Genomic DNA, 22,296 nt, shown 5'->3' with positions numbered 1-22,296 from the left:
TGACATTTATTTACCCATGAAGAGACATTTATTTACCCAGTAAGTGACATTTATTTACCCAGTAAGAGACATTAATTTACCTTGTTTGGAGTTAATCTGCTCATCATTCTATCCAGTAAGTGACATTTATTTACCTTATGTGGAGTTAATCTGCTCATCATTCTATCCAGTAAGTGACATTTATTTACCTTGTGTGGAATTAATCTGTTCATCCACTTTCTTCAAGCTGGTCTTCTCATCTTTCTCCTTCTGTGCATCACTTTTGGAATCAGAAATGAACGGTTTGACATTGAACTCATCTTTAGCAAGAGATTTTTTCTTAACTCCACAAAGTAGAGGCTCAATAGCTGGCAGAGACTGTGCACCTGTGAAAAAGAAAATAATCTGGAGACAGTTCTTTGACATTCAAGGGCAAGATGTAGTCCACTGCTCGCTCGATGCGAGATCGATTCATGTCAATGGGCCATAAAGATGGGGTCATGTCCCTTTTTGAGATTGTGCCGAGTGGGTTGTAAACTGTGGTAAGCAATGTTTATAGTGGGGTAGAGTCATGCTTCACTGAAAAATATATTGAAAAAAAAGAGAAAATTTCTTGACCAGAGGTTTTGACCCCCAAAACCCACCCCTGCTCACATGTCTGGGGATGTAACCCAGTGATAAAGTGTTCACCTGATGCAAGATTGATTCACATTAATGGGCCATAAAGATGGGGTCATGTCCCGATGTCAACCTGATACAAAGATTAGGTCATGTCCCTATTTGAGATTGTGTAAGAGCTTTAGTCGTCTACATCGCTGAGCTTGTGTCAGGAACATTTGGTCACGTACCTGTCTGAGCTTATGTCAGAAACATTTGGTCATGTACCTGTCTGAGCTTGTGTCAGAAACATTTGGTCGCGTACCTGTCTGAGCTTATGTCAGAAACATTTGGTCATGTACCTGTCTGAGCTTGTGTCAGAAACATTTGGTCACGTACCTGTCTGAGCTTGTGGTAGATTAAAGATCTCATCCATGATCTCCCGTAACTTCTTGCTTGTCTTGTTATTGGCTGACTTCATGAAGTCAGTGGCTTTCAGCAGGTTATCCTGAGCACGAAACAGCTTGTCCGTGAAGTCTTTGAGATCTTCCTTTGTAACACCTGAATCCTTGAAGAGCGATCCTGCATCCAGACTGATGTACTGGAAAAAACATCACAGAATACCTAAGGTAATAGTCTCTTGATATTTATATGGAAAGTAATAAGGGAACACATGGTATTTGGTACCAGATTTACCTCAGTACTAAAGTAGTTACTCTTATAAAAAATACAGAGATGTAATGTGCCACCTGCATTCTTGAAGATTGATCCTGCATCCAAATTGGAAAAATCATCAAATATTACCTAAGGTCTTAGTTCATTGGTATACTTGTGAAAAGAAATAAGGAAACACATGGTAATTGATACCAAATTTAATTCACTACTAAAGCAGGGCCGTAGCTAGGATTTGTTGTTTGGGGGGGCAAATGAGTGGTTAATAGTCTAAAATTTCTTAAACAGTTAAGAAGAGAATTTCTTTAAGTTTCTATAATGCTTTCCGGATCTTTTTCGGGGGGGGGGGGGGGGGGGCAAGGGGGGAAGCTACGGCCCTGTAGAGTAGTTACACCTATATAAAATACAGAGATGTAATGTGACACCTGCATCCTTGAAGATCAATCCTGCATCAAAAATGGAAAAACATCAAAGAATATCTAAGGTCCCTTGGCATACTTATGGAAAGAAATAATGGGGATACATGGTATTTAGTACCAGATTTAATTCACTCCTATACATGTATATAACACAGACATGTAATGTGGGACTGAATGTCTGTTCTATGGGGTTGACTGCCAGTAACTTGATTAACGTCTTGATATTGTGGATCTGGGCTTTGGTTGTAGTCAATATTTAATATTACTCCTTGTATTTTCCATTATTGCTTTCTCTCAGCATATCAAGATATTGCATGAATCTGGCATCATTATAATGCTGAAAGTATTAAATTCCCAAAGTAAAGTACCTTTTTGCATTACAATTTTAGACAGGCTTAAATATATTTAATAGCTACATGTATATGCACATCTCACAATATGAAACAGATGACTTAGTCTTAGTGTAATAAATGAATGGGGAAATAATGAAGAAAACTGGTGTGTTTTCTCTTTCATAAATATTAAACCAAATCTCTAAACTGTGCATTTTCTTCAATACAAAAGACTAATCTGAATCTCCCAACAGCTAATTATTGGCTAGACTTTTTATCATTATTTCTTTAAATACAATGGCATCTGTGATAGTGGTTAAACCACCAAACCTAAGGCTGGAAGGTACCGGGTTTGCCTCTTGGTACCAGCTCCCACCCAGATAGAGTTTAATGACTCAGTGGGTCACTACACCGATGTCTCTCTAACAAACCATTAACAACTAACCTACTGTTCTAGACAGACAGCCCAGATAGCCGAGGTGTATGCTCAGAAAAGCGTGCTTCAACCTTAACCGGATATAATCACAAGAATAAGTAGAAATGAAATGAATGAATCTCCAAATACCTTCTTGAGTAGATCTCCAATATCGAGATTGGGAATAAGTCTTTTGGCGAGCTTCACAGCAGTTGATTGGTTCAGAGAACAGAAGATATTAGTCAAGTCTGAGGTCTGAACTGTGGATGTGTTGGGGTAGATCAAATGACCAAACAGCTCGTTGCATGTAAGACCTGTTTCCAGAAGTCGGCTGGCATTTAGAAACTGAAAAGCATACATTTGTATCCATTACAATATAATAGCCAGGAACCTTTGATATTTAGTAAAAATAACATGTATAATGTACCTATTACAAGGAAGGAAAGATGGAGAGTTACCTCCCATGTTATTTCCTAACCAGGAGGAAAATTATTGTAGATTAAAAATGTTTTTAGTAATCAAACATTTGATGCATACCTATTACAACATAATAGCCAGGACCTTTGATATTTCATACAAAATTAAATGGATAATGTACTTACCACCAGGAAGGAAGATGGCGAGTTGCCTCCATCCTATCACTTTTATTACTTTTTATAAATGTTGTTTACCGTATTTGCAGTTACGTGAGACTTGAAAATGGCAGTATTTTAATACTCAGGATAGTTTTATTATAAAAAATTAAACATTGGGAGAGGAAAATGATTCCAAAAAATAATTTTGCTTTTGACAGTCAGCATATATACTAAATGAAAAATGAGATGCATACAATTCTGATTGAATATTTTCCTTCTAGGATTGCCTTGGCCAGACTGGGATCAATGCCAAGAACTTGTACGAGGTATTTCTGCACTTCAATGGGGTTCTCCACAAAGTCACCAACACGAACTGAAATCGACAAATGAAAGCACTTTGAATAAGAGAAACTAAAAATGCAGGCACTTCTTTCTTTCTTGTCATACACCACCCTTTTGTAATTATAGTTACAAACTTAAGTTATAAATTTCTATGTAATGTTGAAACGATGACTGTACAATAGGTAAATAAAATATAATAAGATTTATTGATTTAAATGTAGGAAGACCCTAAAAGATATTGCTGTACTTATACTTTATTAGATGTAGACTGCAAATCTCTGTTACAGCTCATTCTTGGAACTGGAATAGCCCTTAGACATTTTAGAATTATATTAATAAAAATGGACTGGACAGGAAATAATTCTGGACCATACATAGTGATGTGGGGGAATTATAGTCTTATTCTTGATCATGATGGCAAATTCTGTCTACTTTTCACTTGCTTATTTTAAATCTCATGATTAATGAAAACTGATTTTTAATCAGGAAATAATTCAGAATAGTTACCCGACTATAAGAAAAAAGCAAAAAAGTGGGGGGTTTTATTTTAAAAGTGCTATTTTAAATTAGCTGGAGAAGACCTTATATTACTGTGCAATGTTTTGTATTGCTCACCCTCCCCAATTTAGATCTGATTACTTTATTACTACTGGCCTTGGTGGTGTCGTGGTTAAGCCATCAGACATAAGGCTGGTAGGTACAGGGTTTGCAGCCCCGTACCGGCTCCCACCCAGAGCAAGTTTTAGTGACTCAATGGGTAGGTGTAAGACCAAAACACCCTCTTCTCTCTCAGTAACCACTAACAACTAACTCATTGTCCTGGACAGACAGCCCAGGCAGCTAAGGTGTGTGCCCAGGACAGCATGCTTGAACCTTAATTGGATATAAGCATGAAAATAAGTTGAAATGAAATGAAACTTTATTACTGTCCACACACTCCTTCCAATTTATCTTAGGTCAATTATGGCCAAGTAACTTGACACACTTGTCATACTTTACTATTTGGAGATTCTAATTTAAGTGTCTCTATACTTAACTCTGTTCAGAATTTTCTTATTAATAGTAAGCGTTTCGAGATCAATTAACCATTTAACCATTCTAACTGTTTGCTATTTATTCTTTGTTTCTTCTACACCTTCCTCTCTTCTATACCCCTCCCCCCCCCCCCCCCAACTATCCGTGTTATCTTTATTGTAATATTGTTCTGTCCATCTTGATGTATAACATGTACCGTATATCTTCGCCTGTAAGTCGATCTCGGCTATAAGTCGAGTCCCTAATTTCAAGCCCTGAAAACGTCTTTTTTTATTGACCCGTTTATAAGTCGACCCATGAAAAACAACTTATAAATATTGAAGTATTTCTTATTTTCAGCACATGAGAACAATAATGTACAATATTTGAACAAAAGAAAATTATTTTACAAACTTCGGTTTTCACGTTTTGTACATCGCAATATAATCAGACTATTCCAATCAAACTATCATTATTACATAGCATCAAAACGAAATATTCCCTTAGTAGAGAGTGAAAGCTGTTTGACTGTTACTGTATGGTACTGTACAGATGGTTTTGTGCACAGACAACAACTTTATTTATAAACACTGCCAACAGATCACTACGATAAAACTGAAAGTATCACGTTTTGCCGCCATATTAATACATGTAAGGAGGATAACTCTGGAAAGTACACTGGTTTTTGTACCAAATGATGTGTGTCCCTATTGCTCTAGATAGTGAACTGCAGAGATCAGTCTATTTTAAGGGAAATCTCAGTAATATTCATGAAGTTAATCACCGCCAAAACATTGTTTGAACAACCATTAATGCCAGTGACCAGATTTCAAAATAAACTCAGGCAACAGGTAGTTAGTATTGTTTACATTTTTACTATTAGTGATGACTGTTAATTTAACTAAGTGGACTGTTGTCTTGGCATGTGAGTGAGATCGTACGCCTTTTCGCATAACGAAAACCGTTCTAATGCCCAAAAAAAAGGTTATAAAAAATAAATGTGTCAAATTAACATATTTGAGTATAAATACATGGCATACTTCAACAATAAAACTTGTAAAATAATCCCCAAAACAGTAATATTTTTTGGATAAATTTTTTACCCTCTTATAAGTCGACCCCCCAAGTTATAAAATAATTTTTGGGTGAAAAAAATTCGACTTATAGGCGAAGATATACGGTATATTTGTTAAATGTAGGGAGAGGCCTTAATATAGGCACTTGCTTGTTGGCCAATCCCAGATTTGATCTGCGAATAAATATTGTTTCAACCAACTTGACATATCTATAAAGGTAAATTTACTGACTGGCTTTGATGAGGTAGGACTGAATGAGATCCAGTCCCATGAACCCTCTGATGAAGACCTTCATTTCGTCCAGCACATAGTTGGTTGTGTTGTCTTTCATCAGTAACTTGATGTCCTCTAGGATCACTTGTAAACTGTGCATTAGAAAAAGAATCATATTATTAATTGGCAACACAGCAGCATATTGTTTAATCACAGGGCAACTCTGTTTTGAATTGTATATGCAAATATAAACAATGTCTCTGTCATAATTGTAAGTTTTAACTATTCGTGTTTTTTGTCCGTTTGCTGATACCAAATCTCATTCAGTCTGTACAAGACTCATACACCTCCTGCAAGATCAGCTCTGTGCATTCTCACGCAAACCCAACAAATTAAGCTTTAAAAAAAAAATCTTCCCACATTATATTTTTCCAAAATAACACAATCGTATGTACTATTAATCAAACTGTTTTTTAAAAATCAGTACCTCCTACAATATTTCTGCAAAAGTTTACTAAATTTCTAATGAACAGGTAGAAGGTCCTTAGCAGGTCTGCATAAATTGTTTTACGAGTTGTTTAGTTTAGAATATTTGCAAAAAATATTTTGGCAATAATCTGTGCCTCATTTTGTATATGGTTATTTACCTTTTTTAGGGTAATTTTATTTAGAATATTTGAAACATATTCTCTGGCCACCATCTGTGCAATGTTTTGTATATTGCCATTTACATTTTTAAATGGTAGTTTAATTTGGAATATTTACAACATATATTCTGGGAACTGGGAACTCTTTTAATGTGCCCATATCCAATGAAGGTTCAGGCACGCCCACCCCGGACTTAGCCTCTGACTTCGCCAGTGACCAATTCTGGGCAACATATATTCTGTGGCCACTATTTGTATGGTTCTTTAGTCTGACTAAAACAACAAACTTACCTTTGAACGAGTCGATCAGGGCCTGAGGAGAGTAGAAACCTGTCAATAATTGGGAGGTTCTTCTCCAGCGAGTCGAGATTAAAGCCGTTACTGAAGAGAGAGGCCAAATCACCAATAGACTGGAAGTTCTTGATCAGGTCTACCACGTGAGTCGTGAAGTTTCTGAACCACAGCTGGTCAACATCAGAGTTTGTCAACTTGGCCAACTGCATCATCAAAACATATACAGTTTATTACATGACATTGCAAAAAGGTTTCTATAATACACACCCAGTAAATGCTTAAAATTATGAGTCCAGATATTAGAATGCAGATAAATTGAGTTCATCACAACACTCAGAACACACTGTAAAATTGTAGCCATGTCATTCCTTATTGAGATGTTTAGACAAGTCTAATGGAGTAGGAGGAAATTCAATAGCAAGAGGTCAGAATAAAAGGAAAAGTAATAAAATGCTAGATTTTTTAATACAATTTTTTTTTTCAATGAGGGCAACATGTTAAATTTGGTATTTTCAGGATATTGGAAATATTGCACATTAAGGAATCATTCTTGTTTTCTTGTTAGCCAAAAAACAAATGGAAGCAAGTCTTTATCTGTAAGCTGGGTGGGGATGGAAATCAAGGATTTATTTTACAATGGCCTTACTTTTACACAAATACAGACATGACCCAAATAAAATCTAATATGTATTTCAATTAGATATTCACAGTTCATGGTAAAGTTTATCAAATTAATGTTACAAGTTACTCATAAAACCAAAAACCCACTGACACGGAGTACAAACACATAAAATAATATTTTACTTCTTTATTTATTTTACTGCTATAAATAATGGTTATATATGCAAAGAAAGAAAAAATTGAGAAAGTGAAAACTTTAAATAAAAAGTAAAAAAATTCACCTGCTGGAGAACAGACATAGTGTCAACCGTAGCCTTGATTGCGACAGATGTTTCTTTAATCTGGTCAGTACAGACTAGACTGACCAGACTGGACATGTTGACCGGAGAGAAATCTGGCATGGTCATGAAGTCCGTCAGGAGACTCTCGTTGCAGAGAATTCTTTCAATCTCTTCTAACGGCTTACTGGCAAAAGCAGTCTGAAATATTTGGTAAAATACCATTTTTAAATAATCATTCAATAAGGACCTGCCAAGTTACACATATTTCACTGGAGACCTCACACATTTGGTCTTTTTTTCTCAAGGTGATGCTACACAATAGGAGTACATCATATGAAAATAACTGACTGCATTAGCATCCGATGAAATCATAATGTTTGTCTTGTCACAATATTAATGGCTATTTTCGTGGCTATTCTTGTTTGAGGCACTTCTATTGTGTGGTATCACTGTGGTATCACTGTATCACTCCTGCAAGCTCAGTCTTGTACCATCACCCATTTTCACTGAGATAAAGGATTTGATTTGAAATAATTCAGAATAATTTAGCAAATCTTGTCAGCCAACTATCAAGTAGAAGATATTTATTTATTATTTTACTAAGTTCATCAGTATTTACATTAGAATGCTTTAACTTACAAGATTTAGGTCAAGGGCACTCTTGAGAAAAGAATTGGCTATATCCGGGGACAGTTTCAGTGTCTCAATCAGGTAGTCTTTGGGGTCTGTGCCGTTTATGCTTTTCAGGATGTCAGACACCCGGAAGAAAACTAGAAAGAAAATAAATAAGTTGTTTTTATCACATCACTGACCAAATGATGAAATTTACACTCACGCCCTAAAACTGTTTTAATTAATAAGCAATATTATGATCGATATAATATATTTTTTAAATTCCAATTATTGCAATAAGATAGATGAGTCAGTGAGTGACAGAATGAATGACAGAATGAATAAACAAACAAACAAACAAATGAATGAACTATGAATGATTGCTTTAACGACACCTCAGCATGCCAAAAAAAATATGGCCATTGGGTATCAAACAAAGGTAATGACAAAAGCAATTAATAAATGAATGGCATGAACACAAAAATACCAATTACTTAACAGACTACACATTTACTTCATAGCAATTAAAGCACAGTATAAGGAGCATCATTTGCAAAGATTCATATTTACAAATACTGAACCCCCTTTAAAATAATTTTTCCATAGGAATGGTCACAAAGGAAATAAAGAAATATTTATTTTAGAAATGAATTTCAAATGAACCTGTGTTTTGCTGTGAGATGACATTGAAGATGAATTCAAGGATGGGAACAAGGTTCTTCTGTTTATTAAGCAGCTGCCGGAGACTGGAGTCCTGTAATAGTCTTACGACGTCACTCGAGATCTGGATTACTCTGAGGAAAACAAACAAATGGTTCACATGAGTCTCAAATACAAACGACAAACCCATATCACAACATAAACTTGTTCTTGTCAACACAAATATATCATGCGAAATTAATCATCAAAGTTTCAGCAGACATTTTAAACTATGGATGTTTTATATCAAATGTATATTTTTTTGACACTTAGTATAGGTTATAAGATAAAACTTGCTGCTGAATACAAAATGTTTGCTTCAGATGAGTGGACTTAGGATTCAGCACCCTTGTTGGGCTTGTTAGGCTACACTTTATGAAAAACAGCAAGGTATCTTTTACAGGCACTTTTACATAGAAAGGATATGGCTTTTAAATACCAATTTTCGAACACTGGATGGGACAGGATGAAAACATGCCCAACGAGGGTGCTGAATCCTAAGACCACCCATATCTGAAGCAAACACTCGTACTAAGCTACATCTCACTGTAATATTAACCTCTTCATTGTCCTCTGTGGCTTGCAGTGTGGTGTGAACGTGAATTGTACATCTCCACACAAGTTAATTTAGTTTCCACAATTTATAACAGAATAACAGTCCAGAGACTTGACTTGACTTGACTAGGAGTTCAACGTGTCCATATACATCTATGGTTTTGAACACGCCTATCCCAAGTCCAGCCTCCGATAAGATCAGGCGTCTGACTCGGGACAGAAATGTTCCAGAGAGTTACATTCCTTTACAATTTTTTTTTTTTTAAACCATAGGAATATTCAGGAAGCCCAGCACTCACAAATAATTTGACTGGTACCATTGTCTTCTATCACATCATATTCATCCAACGTTTAGCACAAAAACCAGTCTGGCATGCAACTGTGATCGCTCATTCTTCTGAACATGCCTCAGTTCAAGTCATTTACTTGCTATTTGCAAAATGTTAGGAAATGTTTTGAAACTGGACTAGTACAGCATAGTAAAATCATTAGCAGTGAAGGGGGCAAGCAAATGTGCAGGAAAAGAGTTAAAACCAATAAATGTCCTATCTCTACTCACTGCGCAATAGAATCCAACACGTTGTCAAACTTTGACTTCTCAAAGCATTTATCCCAATTAGTCACAACATTTCCTCCAGTGGCCATCGTTGCATTGAGTGTTTCAAAAAGATTATAAGCTGAGTTTGTAACAGCAGAACACCGGATAGAACTGGAATCATCAGTTGCAAAAGAGTTCATCTGAAATATCAAACGTTTACTTCATGTTTTTAGTATATATAAAACATTAACACAACAATCTCAGCACTACAATGCAATGAAGAAGTTTGTTTTGTTTATTGATACCAATAGAGCACAACGATTAATCAGACATCAATTGATGGATGTCAAACACTTGGTCACTGCGACATGAACAGTCTTCAGACGAAACCCACTACATGTTTTCATTATGAGATTTTCTTTTTGAATGCACTTTTCTACATACAGGCAGCACATACCATGGTCTACAATATGCCAGTTGGGACAAAATGATAACAAAGAATCAGAGAATAGATCCACCAGTGAGATTTGATCCTTCAACCTAAGAACCTCTTACAAATGGCTGAATCCCATCCCCTAGAATGCAATGATGTCAATACAAAGATGAACAATAAGAAAGAAAACACAAATAAAGAAAATACTTGATGCAAATTGAAATGTATTATTTAAAACATCAAACATATGGATCACTTCAGTATGCTAAAGCCTATTTAGTAACGTTAGGTCTTTTTCTTTTATCATATCAAAGAGATGGAGAAATCTGACTGACAACAAACTTGAAATATGGAATTACAGAATGTATGCATCAGTATATCTCTAATGAGTAAATACTATTGCTACATATTAATATAATTATAAAATGTCTTACTATTTTAAAAATATCCCAGAATCCATCTTTTTTCAGCCTTGTTGTAACAGCTGTTAAATTCCAGTTAGATAACAAGTCACATGTTATCTCATCTATTGCTGAAAATTAAACAAAGAAAAGATGTTTTTATTATTCAGTTGTTTTCAACAATATTTATTCTGTCTTTTTTATGGTGGTGAGATTGACTGACAGGCTAAAACCTGTCATAGGACCTTTCCCCCTCAAATTTAAAAACAAATATATTTATGAAAAGCAAGATGACACACAATGATAACATTCATATAGCTGATAGCAGTAATATGGAGAAAACTTGGATCATTATTTTCTTTCTGAAATATTTAGTCTCACATCAACGAATGGCATATTCCCCCAGTGTTAGAAGATTGGTCTGAACATCCCAACAGCCAATTGGAAAGAAGGAAAGAAATGTTTATTTAGCAATGCACTCAACACATTTCATTTAAGGTTATATGGTGTCAGACATATGGTTAAGGACCACACAGATATTGAGGGAGGAAACCCGCTGTCGCCACTTCATGAGCTACTCTTTTTCAATTAGCAGCAAAGGATATTTTATATACACCACCCCACAGACAAGATAGCACATACCACGGCCTTTGATATACCAGTCGTGGTGCACTGGCTGGGACGAGAAATAGCCCCACCGACGGGGATTGATCCTACACCAACCGTACATCAAGCGAATGCTTTACCACTGGGCTACATTCCGCCCCTAACAGTCAATGGGATGGCTTAAAATCTTCGCAGTGGCTGTTGGGATGTCCCGACCAGTCTACTAACATAGCGGGAATATTGTATGAGGTCAGGCTAAGTATAACAGAAAATAACAATAATAGATAAAAAATGATTCACTACAGGTTGTATTTATTCAATTATTTCATATAAATATACACATTATTGCATAAACGTCTTCACAGGGTTAGGCCTGTAGCTTCAAATATTGTTACACTTATTGGTGTATGTTTAACAAGTGTAAGAAATATTTTAAATTCTTGTACACTACATGCATCAGTTTTTTTATCTATTATACAACCAATTTTGTTCTTTTCATTTTGGAAATAAAAATAATCACAGTACATAAATAGTTTTACTTATCCAAATTTTAGTTATATTCTATTTTCTAATCCATGCAAATTAGAAAAAAAAAATCAAATTTTTCTTATTATTGATACTAATTGTAAAACAACTGTTCAATGTTGCATGGTAAAGGGAAAAGCCCAATGGATCTGCTGACGAGGTATGATACTATGATCCAAGCACCTCAAGCCAGTGTTCTACTGATTGAGTTAAATTCCACCTGCTTTGTGGCAAGCACCTGCTAATAATGAATCGTTTTGCCCATATCACATTCATTTAACATTAAGCACAAGGACCAAACTAGCAAGCAGTCTGTAATACTAAAGGGTTCTTGTGTCTACTGAATAAGGCGCTGGTGTAGACTGGTACTGAACCATATCCAGGTGGCTAACAAACACGGCTTCACAGTAACTGGGGAAACAGTCACGGTTAATAGAAAAAAATGTAACTTACATGTAGAGATGGCCAAATTTGCTGTGAAAAGTTTTATAAGCTTTGAAAATGTGGACATCATAGGAGTGAGCTGACGATAAGTTTCTGTTCCATTGATGTATGACAAATAACTGTCACAGGCTTGGTTCAGGCTACAAAAAAAAAAATATATATATTTTTATAATGACAGACTCATTTTCTACATTTTACTTCACTGTGTAAAAAAAAAAAATATATTAAGTACTTCTAGAGTTCATTCAACATTATAAGATGATCCCTTTATAGTCCATTTCTTAATGTGGAAAAGGTACTTGTATGTCTCAGTCACCAAAAAAACTATTCCAGGGACTTCAGCTTCTGATAGGAGCACCCAAGATTGTCACGTTGACAATGTTTAACGTAGGTAGTTATAGCTAGACATATACATGTACATACAATAAAGATTATAAATTTAGTTAAAATGTATATTTGTGCTTTTTCAAATCACAAAACAGTATGTTAAAATTATATTACACCCATCCCATGACTTGTTTCCGAATGGGAGGGGAGGTGTCTCCAAGTGTTACATAATATTTTGGGGTGTATGGTCTAGCATTATGGAGCATTACAGGGAGGAGGGTAGGGTGTCTAATGTGACAAACATAGTGTTACATAATATTTGAACATAACCTTAAAAATCAAATATAACCCACCTGCTAATACTGGGGTTTCCGAGAGCCTGCAGAGTGGACAAGATTGGTTTGAACCATGTACTGACAGACGTCTGGTTGACATTGACCTTCCCCAGTTTCTCCAGATTGGTCAACAGCTGGCGTGTTACGTTGTAGACCGAGTCCCACACAGAGACGTCTCGTGTGGTGTTTGTAGAACCAGACATTAGGTTTTCCAACTGAAATAAAGTCAAGCACTGAAATAAGCTTATTGTCTCGTAAACTATATACAAGTTACCACAAAATACAAATCTTATTATAGTATTAACTATTCCTTAATTAATTATTATTTCCTGAGCCAATGTTTTTCTAAACTGTACACAAAACTAGTATAGTTTGTTTTGTTATTTCCAAAATACTTTTAATTTTCTTCTTACGTCAAATCAAACTGCAACTATTTACAAAAAAACAATGTTCATGGATGCTGGGAAGGACTATAAGTAACCAGCAGATAATGATAAATTTATGAAGTCTATTAGTTAGCATGATTATTAAAGCCCTTCATAGATACACTAGTACTTTGTTATTTATTTAAATCACTGTTCTCATTATAATAATTTCTATACATCTCTTATTATTTGAATAAAGCACAACTGATCAAAGTCTATGTGGTGTTGTTTTTCTTTAATCAGAATTGAATGAATGAATGTTTAACGACACCCCAGCACGCAAAATACATCGGCTATTGGGTGTCAAACTATGGTAAATACATCGGCTATTGGGTGTCAAACTATGGTAAATACATCGGCTATTGGGAGTCAAACTATGGTAAATACATCGGCTGTTGGGTGTCAAACTATGGTAAATACATCGGCTATTGGGTGTCAAACTATGGTAAATACATCGGCTATTGGGAGTCAAACTATGGTAAATACATCGGCTATTGGGTGTCAAACTATGGTAAATACATCGGCTATTGGGAGTCAAACTATGGTAAATACATCGGCTATTGGGAGTCAAACTATGGTAAATACATCGGCTAATGGGAGTCAAATTATGGTAAATACATCGGCTATTGGGAGTCAAACTATGGTAAATACATCGGCTATTGGGAGTCAAACTATGGTAAATACATCGGCTATTGGGTGTCAAACTATGGTAAATACATCGGCTATTGGGAGTCAAACTATGGTAAATACATCGGCTATTGGGTGTCAAACTATGGTAAATACATTGACTATTGGGTGTCAAACTATGGTAAATACATCGGCTATTGGGAGTCAAACTATAGTAAATACATCGGCTATTGGGTGTCAAACTATGGTAAATACATCGGCTATTGGGTGTCAAACTATGGTAAATACATCGGCTATTGGGAGTCAAACTATGGTAAATACATCGGCTATTGGGTGTCAAACTATGGTAAATACATCGGCTATTGGGTGTCAAACTATGGTAAATACATCGGCTATTGGGAGTCAAACTAAAGGGAAAACTAAAGCTCTTTAATCAGGAAATGAAGGAAATGTTTTATTTAATGATGCACTCAACACATTTTATTTATGGTTATATGACGTCAGACATATGGTTAAGGACCACACAGATATTGAGAGAGGAAACCCGCTGTCGCCACTTCATGGGCTAATCTTTTCGATTAGCAGCAAGGGATCTTTTATATGCACCATCTCACAGACAGAATAGTACATACACGACCTTTGATATACCAGTCGTGGTGCACTGGCTGGAACCAGAAATAGCCCAATGGGCCTACTGAGAGTGATCGATCCCAGACCGACCATGCATCGAGCGAGCGCTTTACCACTGGGCTACGTCCCGCCCCCTCTGTAATCAGATGGTGAAATACCATTCGAGACTTTATTCTTATGTGGTAACCAAAGTTTATTGGGCATCGAGTCTTGGTCTGCTGGAAAATTTATTAAGGAAAAAGAAAATTTGAGCTGGGAGTGGTTTTGACCATCTAAACCATTCCCCTGCAACACATGTCTCTTACATGCATGAATATTCATATACATATCTAGCAAGGGAGACAATTGTCTGTCGTGAAGGACATGACTCTGGTCGTGTAGCAGGTTTGGTTGTGCTAGCACAGTAATTTAAATAAGTCAGTTGTACCTGTCTTAAAATAGCCCCAGCATCAAAGAGATCCACCAGTCTCTTCACGGCCGAAGTCTGGGTCGTAGCAGCCGTACACAGATCTGTCTGAAGACGTGTAACATCGGTTCCAGCCTCAAACGTGAATGTATTGTTAAATTCTACCGGATTACATGCAAGGTCTTTCCACTTTTCAGTAAATGCCAAACTGTAGAACTAAAAAATATAATAATTTGCATAAATAGTATGAATTAAAAAATCTATAAAAAAAAACTTTTTACAAAAATACTGCTGTCTATTTATTAGTAGAAAATGTTTTTAAAATGTTCTCAAAATAAGAGCTAAAAATTAACTTGATTGAATAAAATTTTGTGTACTAACTAAATATTTAAAGTTTTCCATTGGATATGACAAAAGTAATTGTTTGGTTGCCAGAATATACAAAAAAGACATTGAATGATAGAAGGAACTGCCAAAAATGTCATGTAATTCAAATGAAAGAAAGAATAGAGCGCAGTGGGAAAAGAAATGAAAACGAATTGAAGCCAAATGAGGTACTGCATGCAGGATCATACCTAGCCTAAAATAACACGAATTGAAGCCAAATAAGGTACTGCATGCAGGATCACACCTAGCCTAAAATAAAACGAATTGAAGCCAAATGAGGTACTGCATGCAGGATCATACCTAGCCTAAAATAAAACGAATTGAAGCCAAATGAGGTACTGCATGCAGGATCATACCTAGCCTAAAATAACACGAATTGAAGCCAAATGAGGTACTGCATGCAGGATCATACCTAGCCTAAAATAAAACGAATTGAAGCCAAATGAGGTACTGCATGCAGGATCACACCTAGCCTAAAATAAAACGAATTGAAGCCAAATGAGGTACTGCATGCAGGATCACACCTAGCCTAAAATAAAACGAATTGAAGCCAAATGAGGTACTGCATGCAGGATCATACCTAGCCTAAAATAAAACGAATTGAAGCCAAATGAGGTACTGCATGCAGGATCATACCTAGCCTAAAATAAAACGAATTGAAGCCAAATGAGGTACTGCATGCAGGATCATACCTAGCCTAAAATAACACGAATTGAAGCCAAATGAGGTACTGCATGCAGGATCACACCTAGCCTAAAATAAAACGAATTGAAGCCAAATGAGGTACTGCATGCAGGATCATACCTAGCCTAAAATAACACGAATTGAAGCCAAATGAGGTACTGCATGCAGGATCATACCTAGCCTAAAATAACTAGTGGCATGGAGGGGGAGGGGGAGTAAAAAACAGAATAAAATCACATTTTTATAGGGTTTTCCTAGGGTACAACCCTAGAAAGTTTGCGAAGTGAAGTAAGACATGAAAGTCTGGCAACTAAGTTTATTTACATTTTGATCCTATTACATTTACATTTTGATCCTATTACATTTACATTTTGATTCTATTACATTTACATTTTGATCCTATTACATTTACATTTTGATCCTATTACATTTACATTTTGATTCTATGACATTTACATTTTCATCCTATTACATTTACATTTTCATCCTATTACTAAAATTGAAATTTTGTATTTTACTTTTGTAGGATTAACAGATGCTGTGAGAAACTGTGCAGCAAAGTTTGGTCCGAAGATTTCATTCAAAACATCTGCTACTATATGAGAGTTTGGCAGAATGTCTTGTAGGTAAATAGGTGAAGTCTGTCCTGGAAACACAAATAAATGTTACTTGAAACAGTGTAAACAAATAATATTACAGAATGGAAAAGAATATTTGCCTAAAAACACCTTAGCAGATTTTAAACTATGGATGATTTGATGATCAACATATTAGTAAATTCAATATATGGTTGACAGAGGGGGGGAAAAGGGAGAGGGAGAGGGACACAGAGAGAGAGAGAGAGAGAGAGAGAGAGAGAGAGAGAGAGAGAGAGAGAGAGAGAGAGAGAGAGAGAGAGAGAGAGAGAGAGAGAAGAGAGAGAGAGAGAATTAGTGAGTTAGTGAAAGAGAGAGACAGAGAGACAGACAGACAGACAGACATACAGACAGACAAAGAGGAAGAGACAGAGCCATAGAGAAAGAGAAAGAGAGGAGAGAGATAGAGTGGGAGAGAAAGAGCCAAGGAGAGAGAGACACAGAGAGAGAGAGAGAGAGAGAGAGAGAGAGAGAGAGAGAGAGAGAGAGACAGAGAGAGAGACACAGAGAGAGAGAGAGAGAGAGAGAGAGAGGGGGGGGGAGAGAGAGAGAGCAGGGGGGGGGGAGCCACTGCTCTTATACAGGCTACTCTTTCTGAAATTCAGCAAGAGACTTTTACATGCACTTTCCAACAGACAAGATAACACAGCCATTGATATACCAGTAAAAACCAAGAGTGATCGATCCTTCTATCTACTATTGAGCTACTTACAAATGGTTAGGGTATGTCTTTTAGCAAAATATAAAATCTGCTTCATTAAAAATTCAAATAAATCCTTTATATTTATAATTAAATCACTAAGACTTGAAAAACAATGTACTGAACTTTAAAAAAAAGCTCATCTAAAAGACTGAAAAATAAATGTTTTAAAACAGATCATAAGACAATACCAGAAAAGTTGTGGAGAAAGTCACTCAGGAAGGAGTTGATGCTTGTAATGAATCTGACATATTTCTTGAAGGAATCCATCATGTTTGAATTCAAGGGCATTGCCGAGTAATCCATCATTTTGAGAACTCCAAGGATGCTGAAAAAGGAACCATCAATTTTCTAATACTGACAAATTAAACTCCTCTCATACACATTAACCATAAAACTGCTGGGTTTTGTATTTCTTATGTGAGACCAAAGGTAATACATGACTTTTTAAATAAATAACATGCACTGAATAAGAGACAAAGAGATGAAGTCATATCTTACATTTCGGCAAGCAACGTCATCTAATACATTGATTTATTAATCATTGGTTATTGGATGTCAAACGTTTGGTAATTTTGACATTTAGTCTTAGTGAGAAAACATGTTATATTTTTCCATTAGTAGCAAGGGATCTTTTATATATACACCATCACACAGTCAGGACAGCACATATCACAGCCTTTGATATACCAGTTGTGTTGCACTGGCTGGGATGAGAAATATTTTTATGTTTTTTTAAGAAATCTTTTGTATGCTTCATTAGATCATCATCATTATTACCATCACCATCACCATCACCATCATTATCATCAATTATTTATGATTATTATTAATAATATTATTATTACTATTATAACATTATTATTATTATTATCATCAGTTTTTTTATTGCTATTATATTATTATTATAATTATTAACATCAACTATTTATTATGATTATAATTATAATTATAAACATGATCACGAATCTGATTATTACTATTATTATTATTAAAATCTTCTTGACGGTGTTCCATATGTACTATTATTATTATTAAAATCTTCTTGACGGTGTTCCATATGTACTATTATTATTATTAAAATCTTCTTGACGGTGTTCCATATGTACTATTATTATTATTAAAATCTTCTTGACGGTGTTCCATATGTACTATTATAACATTATTATTATTATTATCATCAGTTTTTTTATTGCTATTATATTATTATTATAATTATTAACATCAACTATTTATTATGATTATAATTATAATTATAAACATGATCACGAATCTGATTATTACTATTATTATTATTAAAATCTTCTTGACGGTGTTCCATATGTACTATTATTATTATTAAAATCTTCTTGACGGTGTTCCATATGTACTATTATTATTATTAAAATCTTCTTGATGGTGTTCCACATGTACTATTATTATTATTATCTTGGTACATATCAAAGTGAACCATCCCACTAGAACGCCAAGTGGGACATAACACTTCGACGTCAGACGATGATGTCATCGACTGGCGCACTACAGCCATACAGGAACATAATCCAAACAAACTGAGTGTTATAAATTAAAACCGATTATGGGTAATAAATAGGATATTAAACTCACTACCATTTCAAATCATGTTTATGTCCTGAGTGAAATAATGTTCATTGTCACTTGCTAAAGCTCGTAATAATTGAAAATTATTTCACTGGGGACATAAACATGATACGAAATGGAAGCTCGTTTAATATCCTATAATTATTATTATTATTAATATTATTATTGAGCATACTTTTTAAGTGTGTCATTCAGCAATATCTTCTTGAGGATGTTCTACATGTATTATTATTATTATTATTATTATTATTATTATTATTATTATTATTATTATATTATTATTATTATTATTATTATTACTGAACGTACTTGTTAAGTGTGTCATTCAGCAATATCTTCTTGATGGTGTTCCATGTGCCCTTTGTCCCCTTCACTGGACTCTGTGTGACCATCATGGTGGAGTCTTGCTGGAAAAAGTTGACGAGTTTCTCTATGTCGGTCATCAGCTGAAACCAGCTGACATCACTACTCAGAATTGGATTCCTTACAGAAGAACTGCACGTATATGAACATATGTGTGTGACATTGTCACACATAGTGACACACTTTGTGTCATCCTTGTATGACCACAAGGCAGAGCTGAGCTGTACAAATAGAAAGAGATAAAGAATCAAGAAGTATCCAGAGGTGAGTTATGGGGGGGGGGGGGGGGGGGGGGGGCATGCCTCCACCACTCCTCCTCCCAAAACATACTGTTTTTTTCTACACCACATTTTAAATTTGCCTGTCACCTCTCCCTCCTCCCAACATGATGCATAGACAGTGTGGGTGCTCCTCCCAAGTGTACATTCCTGGCTACAATAATAATAGAAAAAACCAAATTACAAATGAATGAATGGGTGGGTGGGTCTTGGGTGGGTGGATGGATGGATGGATGGATGGATGGATGGATGGATGGATGGATGGATGGATGGATGGATGGATGGATGGATGGATGGATGGATGGATGGATGGATGGATGGATGGATGGATGGGTGAATCAACCAACCAACCAATTCATTCTCCAGCAGGCACTGCTGGCTCATGTGATATTAAGATAGCTGAATTGACAGCAAGCATGGAGCATGGTTCTGTCAAGTAGTCCCATACCAAAAGGAAATACTGCGGCTTCACCATTCATCTCATTATCATCAACTATATGTCAGGGCTCACACGGGTGGGTGAAGAGAGCCCAAACTTTGCTTTGAACAGCTTGTCAGTCAATGTAAGGCGAAATCTGTGTCGTCTTTTAAAAATAGTGGCCATTTGCATTGTACACAATCACAGATGAATGGTGAAGAACTTGAGGAACACCTATTCATAACCAGTAAATAAGTGTCTGAGAGTTTCATGCTGCCACTGACGCCACAAATCATGCAACAGGCTCACAGATAGGTGGTCTAGCTCAGACAACACCAATGTCTGGCACTAAAAGTAAGCCTACATGTGTTACTGACTGCTGAAGCGAATAACTTTAATTCTATTGTTAGGCGTGTGTGCTGGAAATTGTACAAGGGTGAAAATTCGAGAGCACACATCCATCAATTAGCAATACAGATGGTAAACAAGTTAAAAAATTACACATTGTAAAAAGTGCACTTGTATTCATATTCTTAAGTGGCCTTTTTGACTACTCCTTTGAATGGTTGCTTAAGACAGGTTTTGCTTGTATTGGGTTAATATAACTTTTTTTTAGCATATTTATTTCTTCAGATTAAAAATTCAAGTTTCCCTCCTGTTAAAAACTTTGCCCTCTCAAAAGTATAAGAGAGAAGTGACTTTGCTCTGTGATTTTGACCTCCCATGTTTGTTATGTCCTAATAAAAAGAAAATGTAGTGTCTCAGCTTTTAATATCTTTGTGGAATCTTTAACAAATATTTTTTACAAAACAATCAAGAATTAAATTAAAGCAACCTACTTGTACTGACAGTCCATAAATTTCTGCATTCCCCAGTCCTAGCTGTTGGAGAGTTTCCAGCCACTTCAGAGCAGACGTGTTACACAGGACATCAGCCACATACTCCAGTTTTATCGGAGACAGTTTGGGCAAGATGACCGTCTTGTTACAGATGTAATCAGACTTGAAGCTGGGTTCTCTTGATATGGAACTGAACTGAAAAGAAAGAGGAGAACAATTTAGTTTTATCGGAGAAAGCTTGGACAAGATGGCTGTCTTGTTACAGATGTAATCAGACTGGAAGCTGGGTTCTCTTGATATGGAACTGAACTGGAAAGAAAGAGGAGAACAATTTAGTTTTATCGGAGAAAGCTTGGACAAGATGGCTGTCTTGTTACAGATGTAAGACTGGAAGCTGGGTTCTCTTGATATGGAAGTGAACTGGGAAAAAAGGAGAACAGTTTAGTTTTATTGGTTCCAGCTTGAGCAATATGGTCAACTTTGTTACAGAATCTGATGTAATTTTAGATTTGAAGCTAGGTTCCTTTGATATGGAACTGAACTGGAAAAAAGAGAACAATTTTAATACCATGAAATTTCTCAAAACCAGACTCTCAGTAAACTAGAATTCCCTCAAAACCTGATGATTTTTGTGGTCCCATTTTAAAAATCAGTACAGAAGAGAATCTCTGTAAACTGCATATCCATTTTATTGTATAATTATTATATGAAATTGACTGGATCTGATTTTTGTACTATAACATCTCTCAAGGAACAAGGAAATGTTTTATTTAACGACACATTCGACACATTTTATTTACGGTTATATGGCTTCAAGTATATGGTTAAGGACCACACAGATATAGAGAGAGAAAACCCACTGTCGCCACTTCATGGGTTACTCCTTTTGATTAGTAGCAAGAGATCTTTTATATATGTACAATCCCAAAGACAGGGTAGTACATACCACAACCTTTGATATGTCAGTTGTGGTGCACTGGCTGGAACATATAACATCTCTCATTCTCTAAGCTGATACATACTACAGCATGGGTATCATGTGATGTAATATAAGCAACGGTTAGCAATTGCTGTCTACTATACGTAACCAAATGACCAATGGAAAGGGTGCTGTTCCATCTCAGTACATGGGCTAGATAGCTGATGGCACTAGAATGTTTGAATCCTGCCACTATACACTTTGTGGTTTTATATATTAGGTACACAAGATCAGTAATTCATTGACATCTGATACACATGGCGTTGCCATGATGTTAAAGTCTCATACTCTATTTGTCTATGGATGCTAAATGTTTTATAAGCTTAGGGGTGAGGTGACAAAATCAGAGTATTCTTAAACATCACTGCAAGAGC

At 35.7% G+C, this 22,296-nt stretch overlaps 1 protein-coding gene across 1 annotated transcript in view; it reads right to left on the bottom strand.

Moving 5' to 3' along the window:
* Nucleotides 1-22,296, bottom strand: part of LOC121379797 — a 144,885-nt gene that overhangs the window by 52,623 nt on the left and 69,966 nt on the right. The window contains exons 52-69 of the mRNA XM_041508449.1: nt 20,944-21,138; nt 19,355-19,629; nt 17,638-17,774; nt 16,630-16,757; nt 15,062-15,256; nt 12,971-13,167; nt 12,300-12,430; nt 10,749-10,846; nt 9,903-10,081; nt 8,753-8,883; nt 8,117-8,247; nt 7,478-7,675; nt 6,573-6,778; nt 5,653-5,786; nt 3,244-3,362; nt 2,565-2,759; nt 976-1,177; nt 189-365 (exon numbers count right to left, since the gene is read on the bottom strand). Of these exons, the coding sequence (XP_041364383.1) occupies nt 189-365; nt 976-1,177; nt 2,565-2,759; nt 3,244-3,362; nt 5,653-5,786; nt 6,573-6,778; nt 7,478-7,675; nt 8,117-8,247; nt 8,753-8,883; nt 9,903-10,081; nt 10,749-10,846; nt 12,300-12,430; nt 12,971-13,167; nt 15,062-15,256; nt 16,630-16,757; nt 17,638-17,774; nt 19,355-19,629; nt 20,944-21,138 (3,028 nt within the window). The remainder of the gene's footprint in view (nt 1-188; nt 366-975; nt 1,178-2,564; nt 2,760-3,243; nt 3,363-5,652; nt 5,787-6,572; nt 6,779-7,477; nt 7,676-8,116; nt 8,248-8,752; nt 8,884-9,902; nt 10,082-10,748; nt 10,847-12,299; nt 12,431-12,970; nt 13,168-15,061; nt 15,257-16,629; nt 16,758-17,637; nt 17,775-19,354; nt 19,630-20,943; nt 21,139-22,296) is intronic.

Source organism: Gigantopelta aegis, chromosome 8 (assembly GCF_016097555.1).
Source record: "Gigantopelta aegis isolate Gae_Host chromosome 8, Gae_host_genome, whole genome shotgun sequence".
Taxonomy (NCBI): domain Eukaryota; kingdom Metazoa; phylum Mollusca; class Gastropoda; order Neomphalida; family Peltospiridae; genus Gigantopelta; species Gigantopelta aegis.
This window is presented reverse-complemented; position numbering and strand designations above follow the sequence as displayed.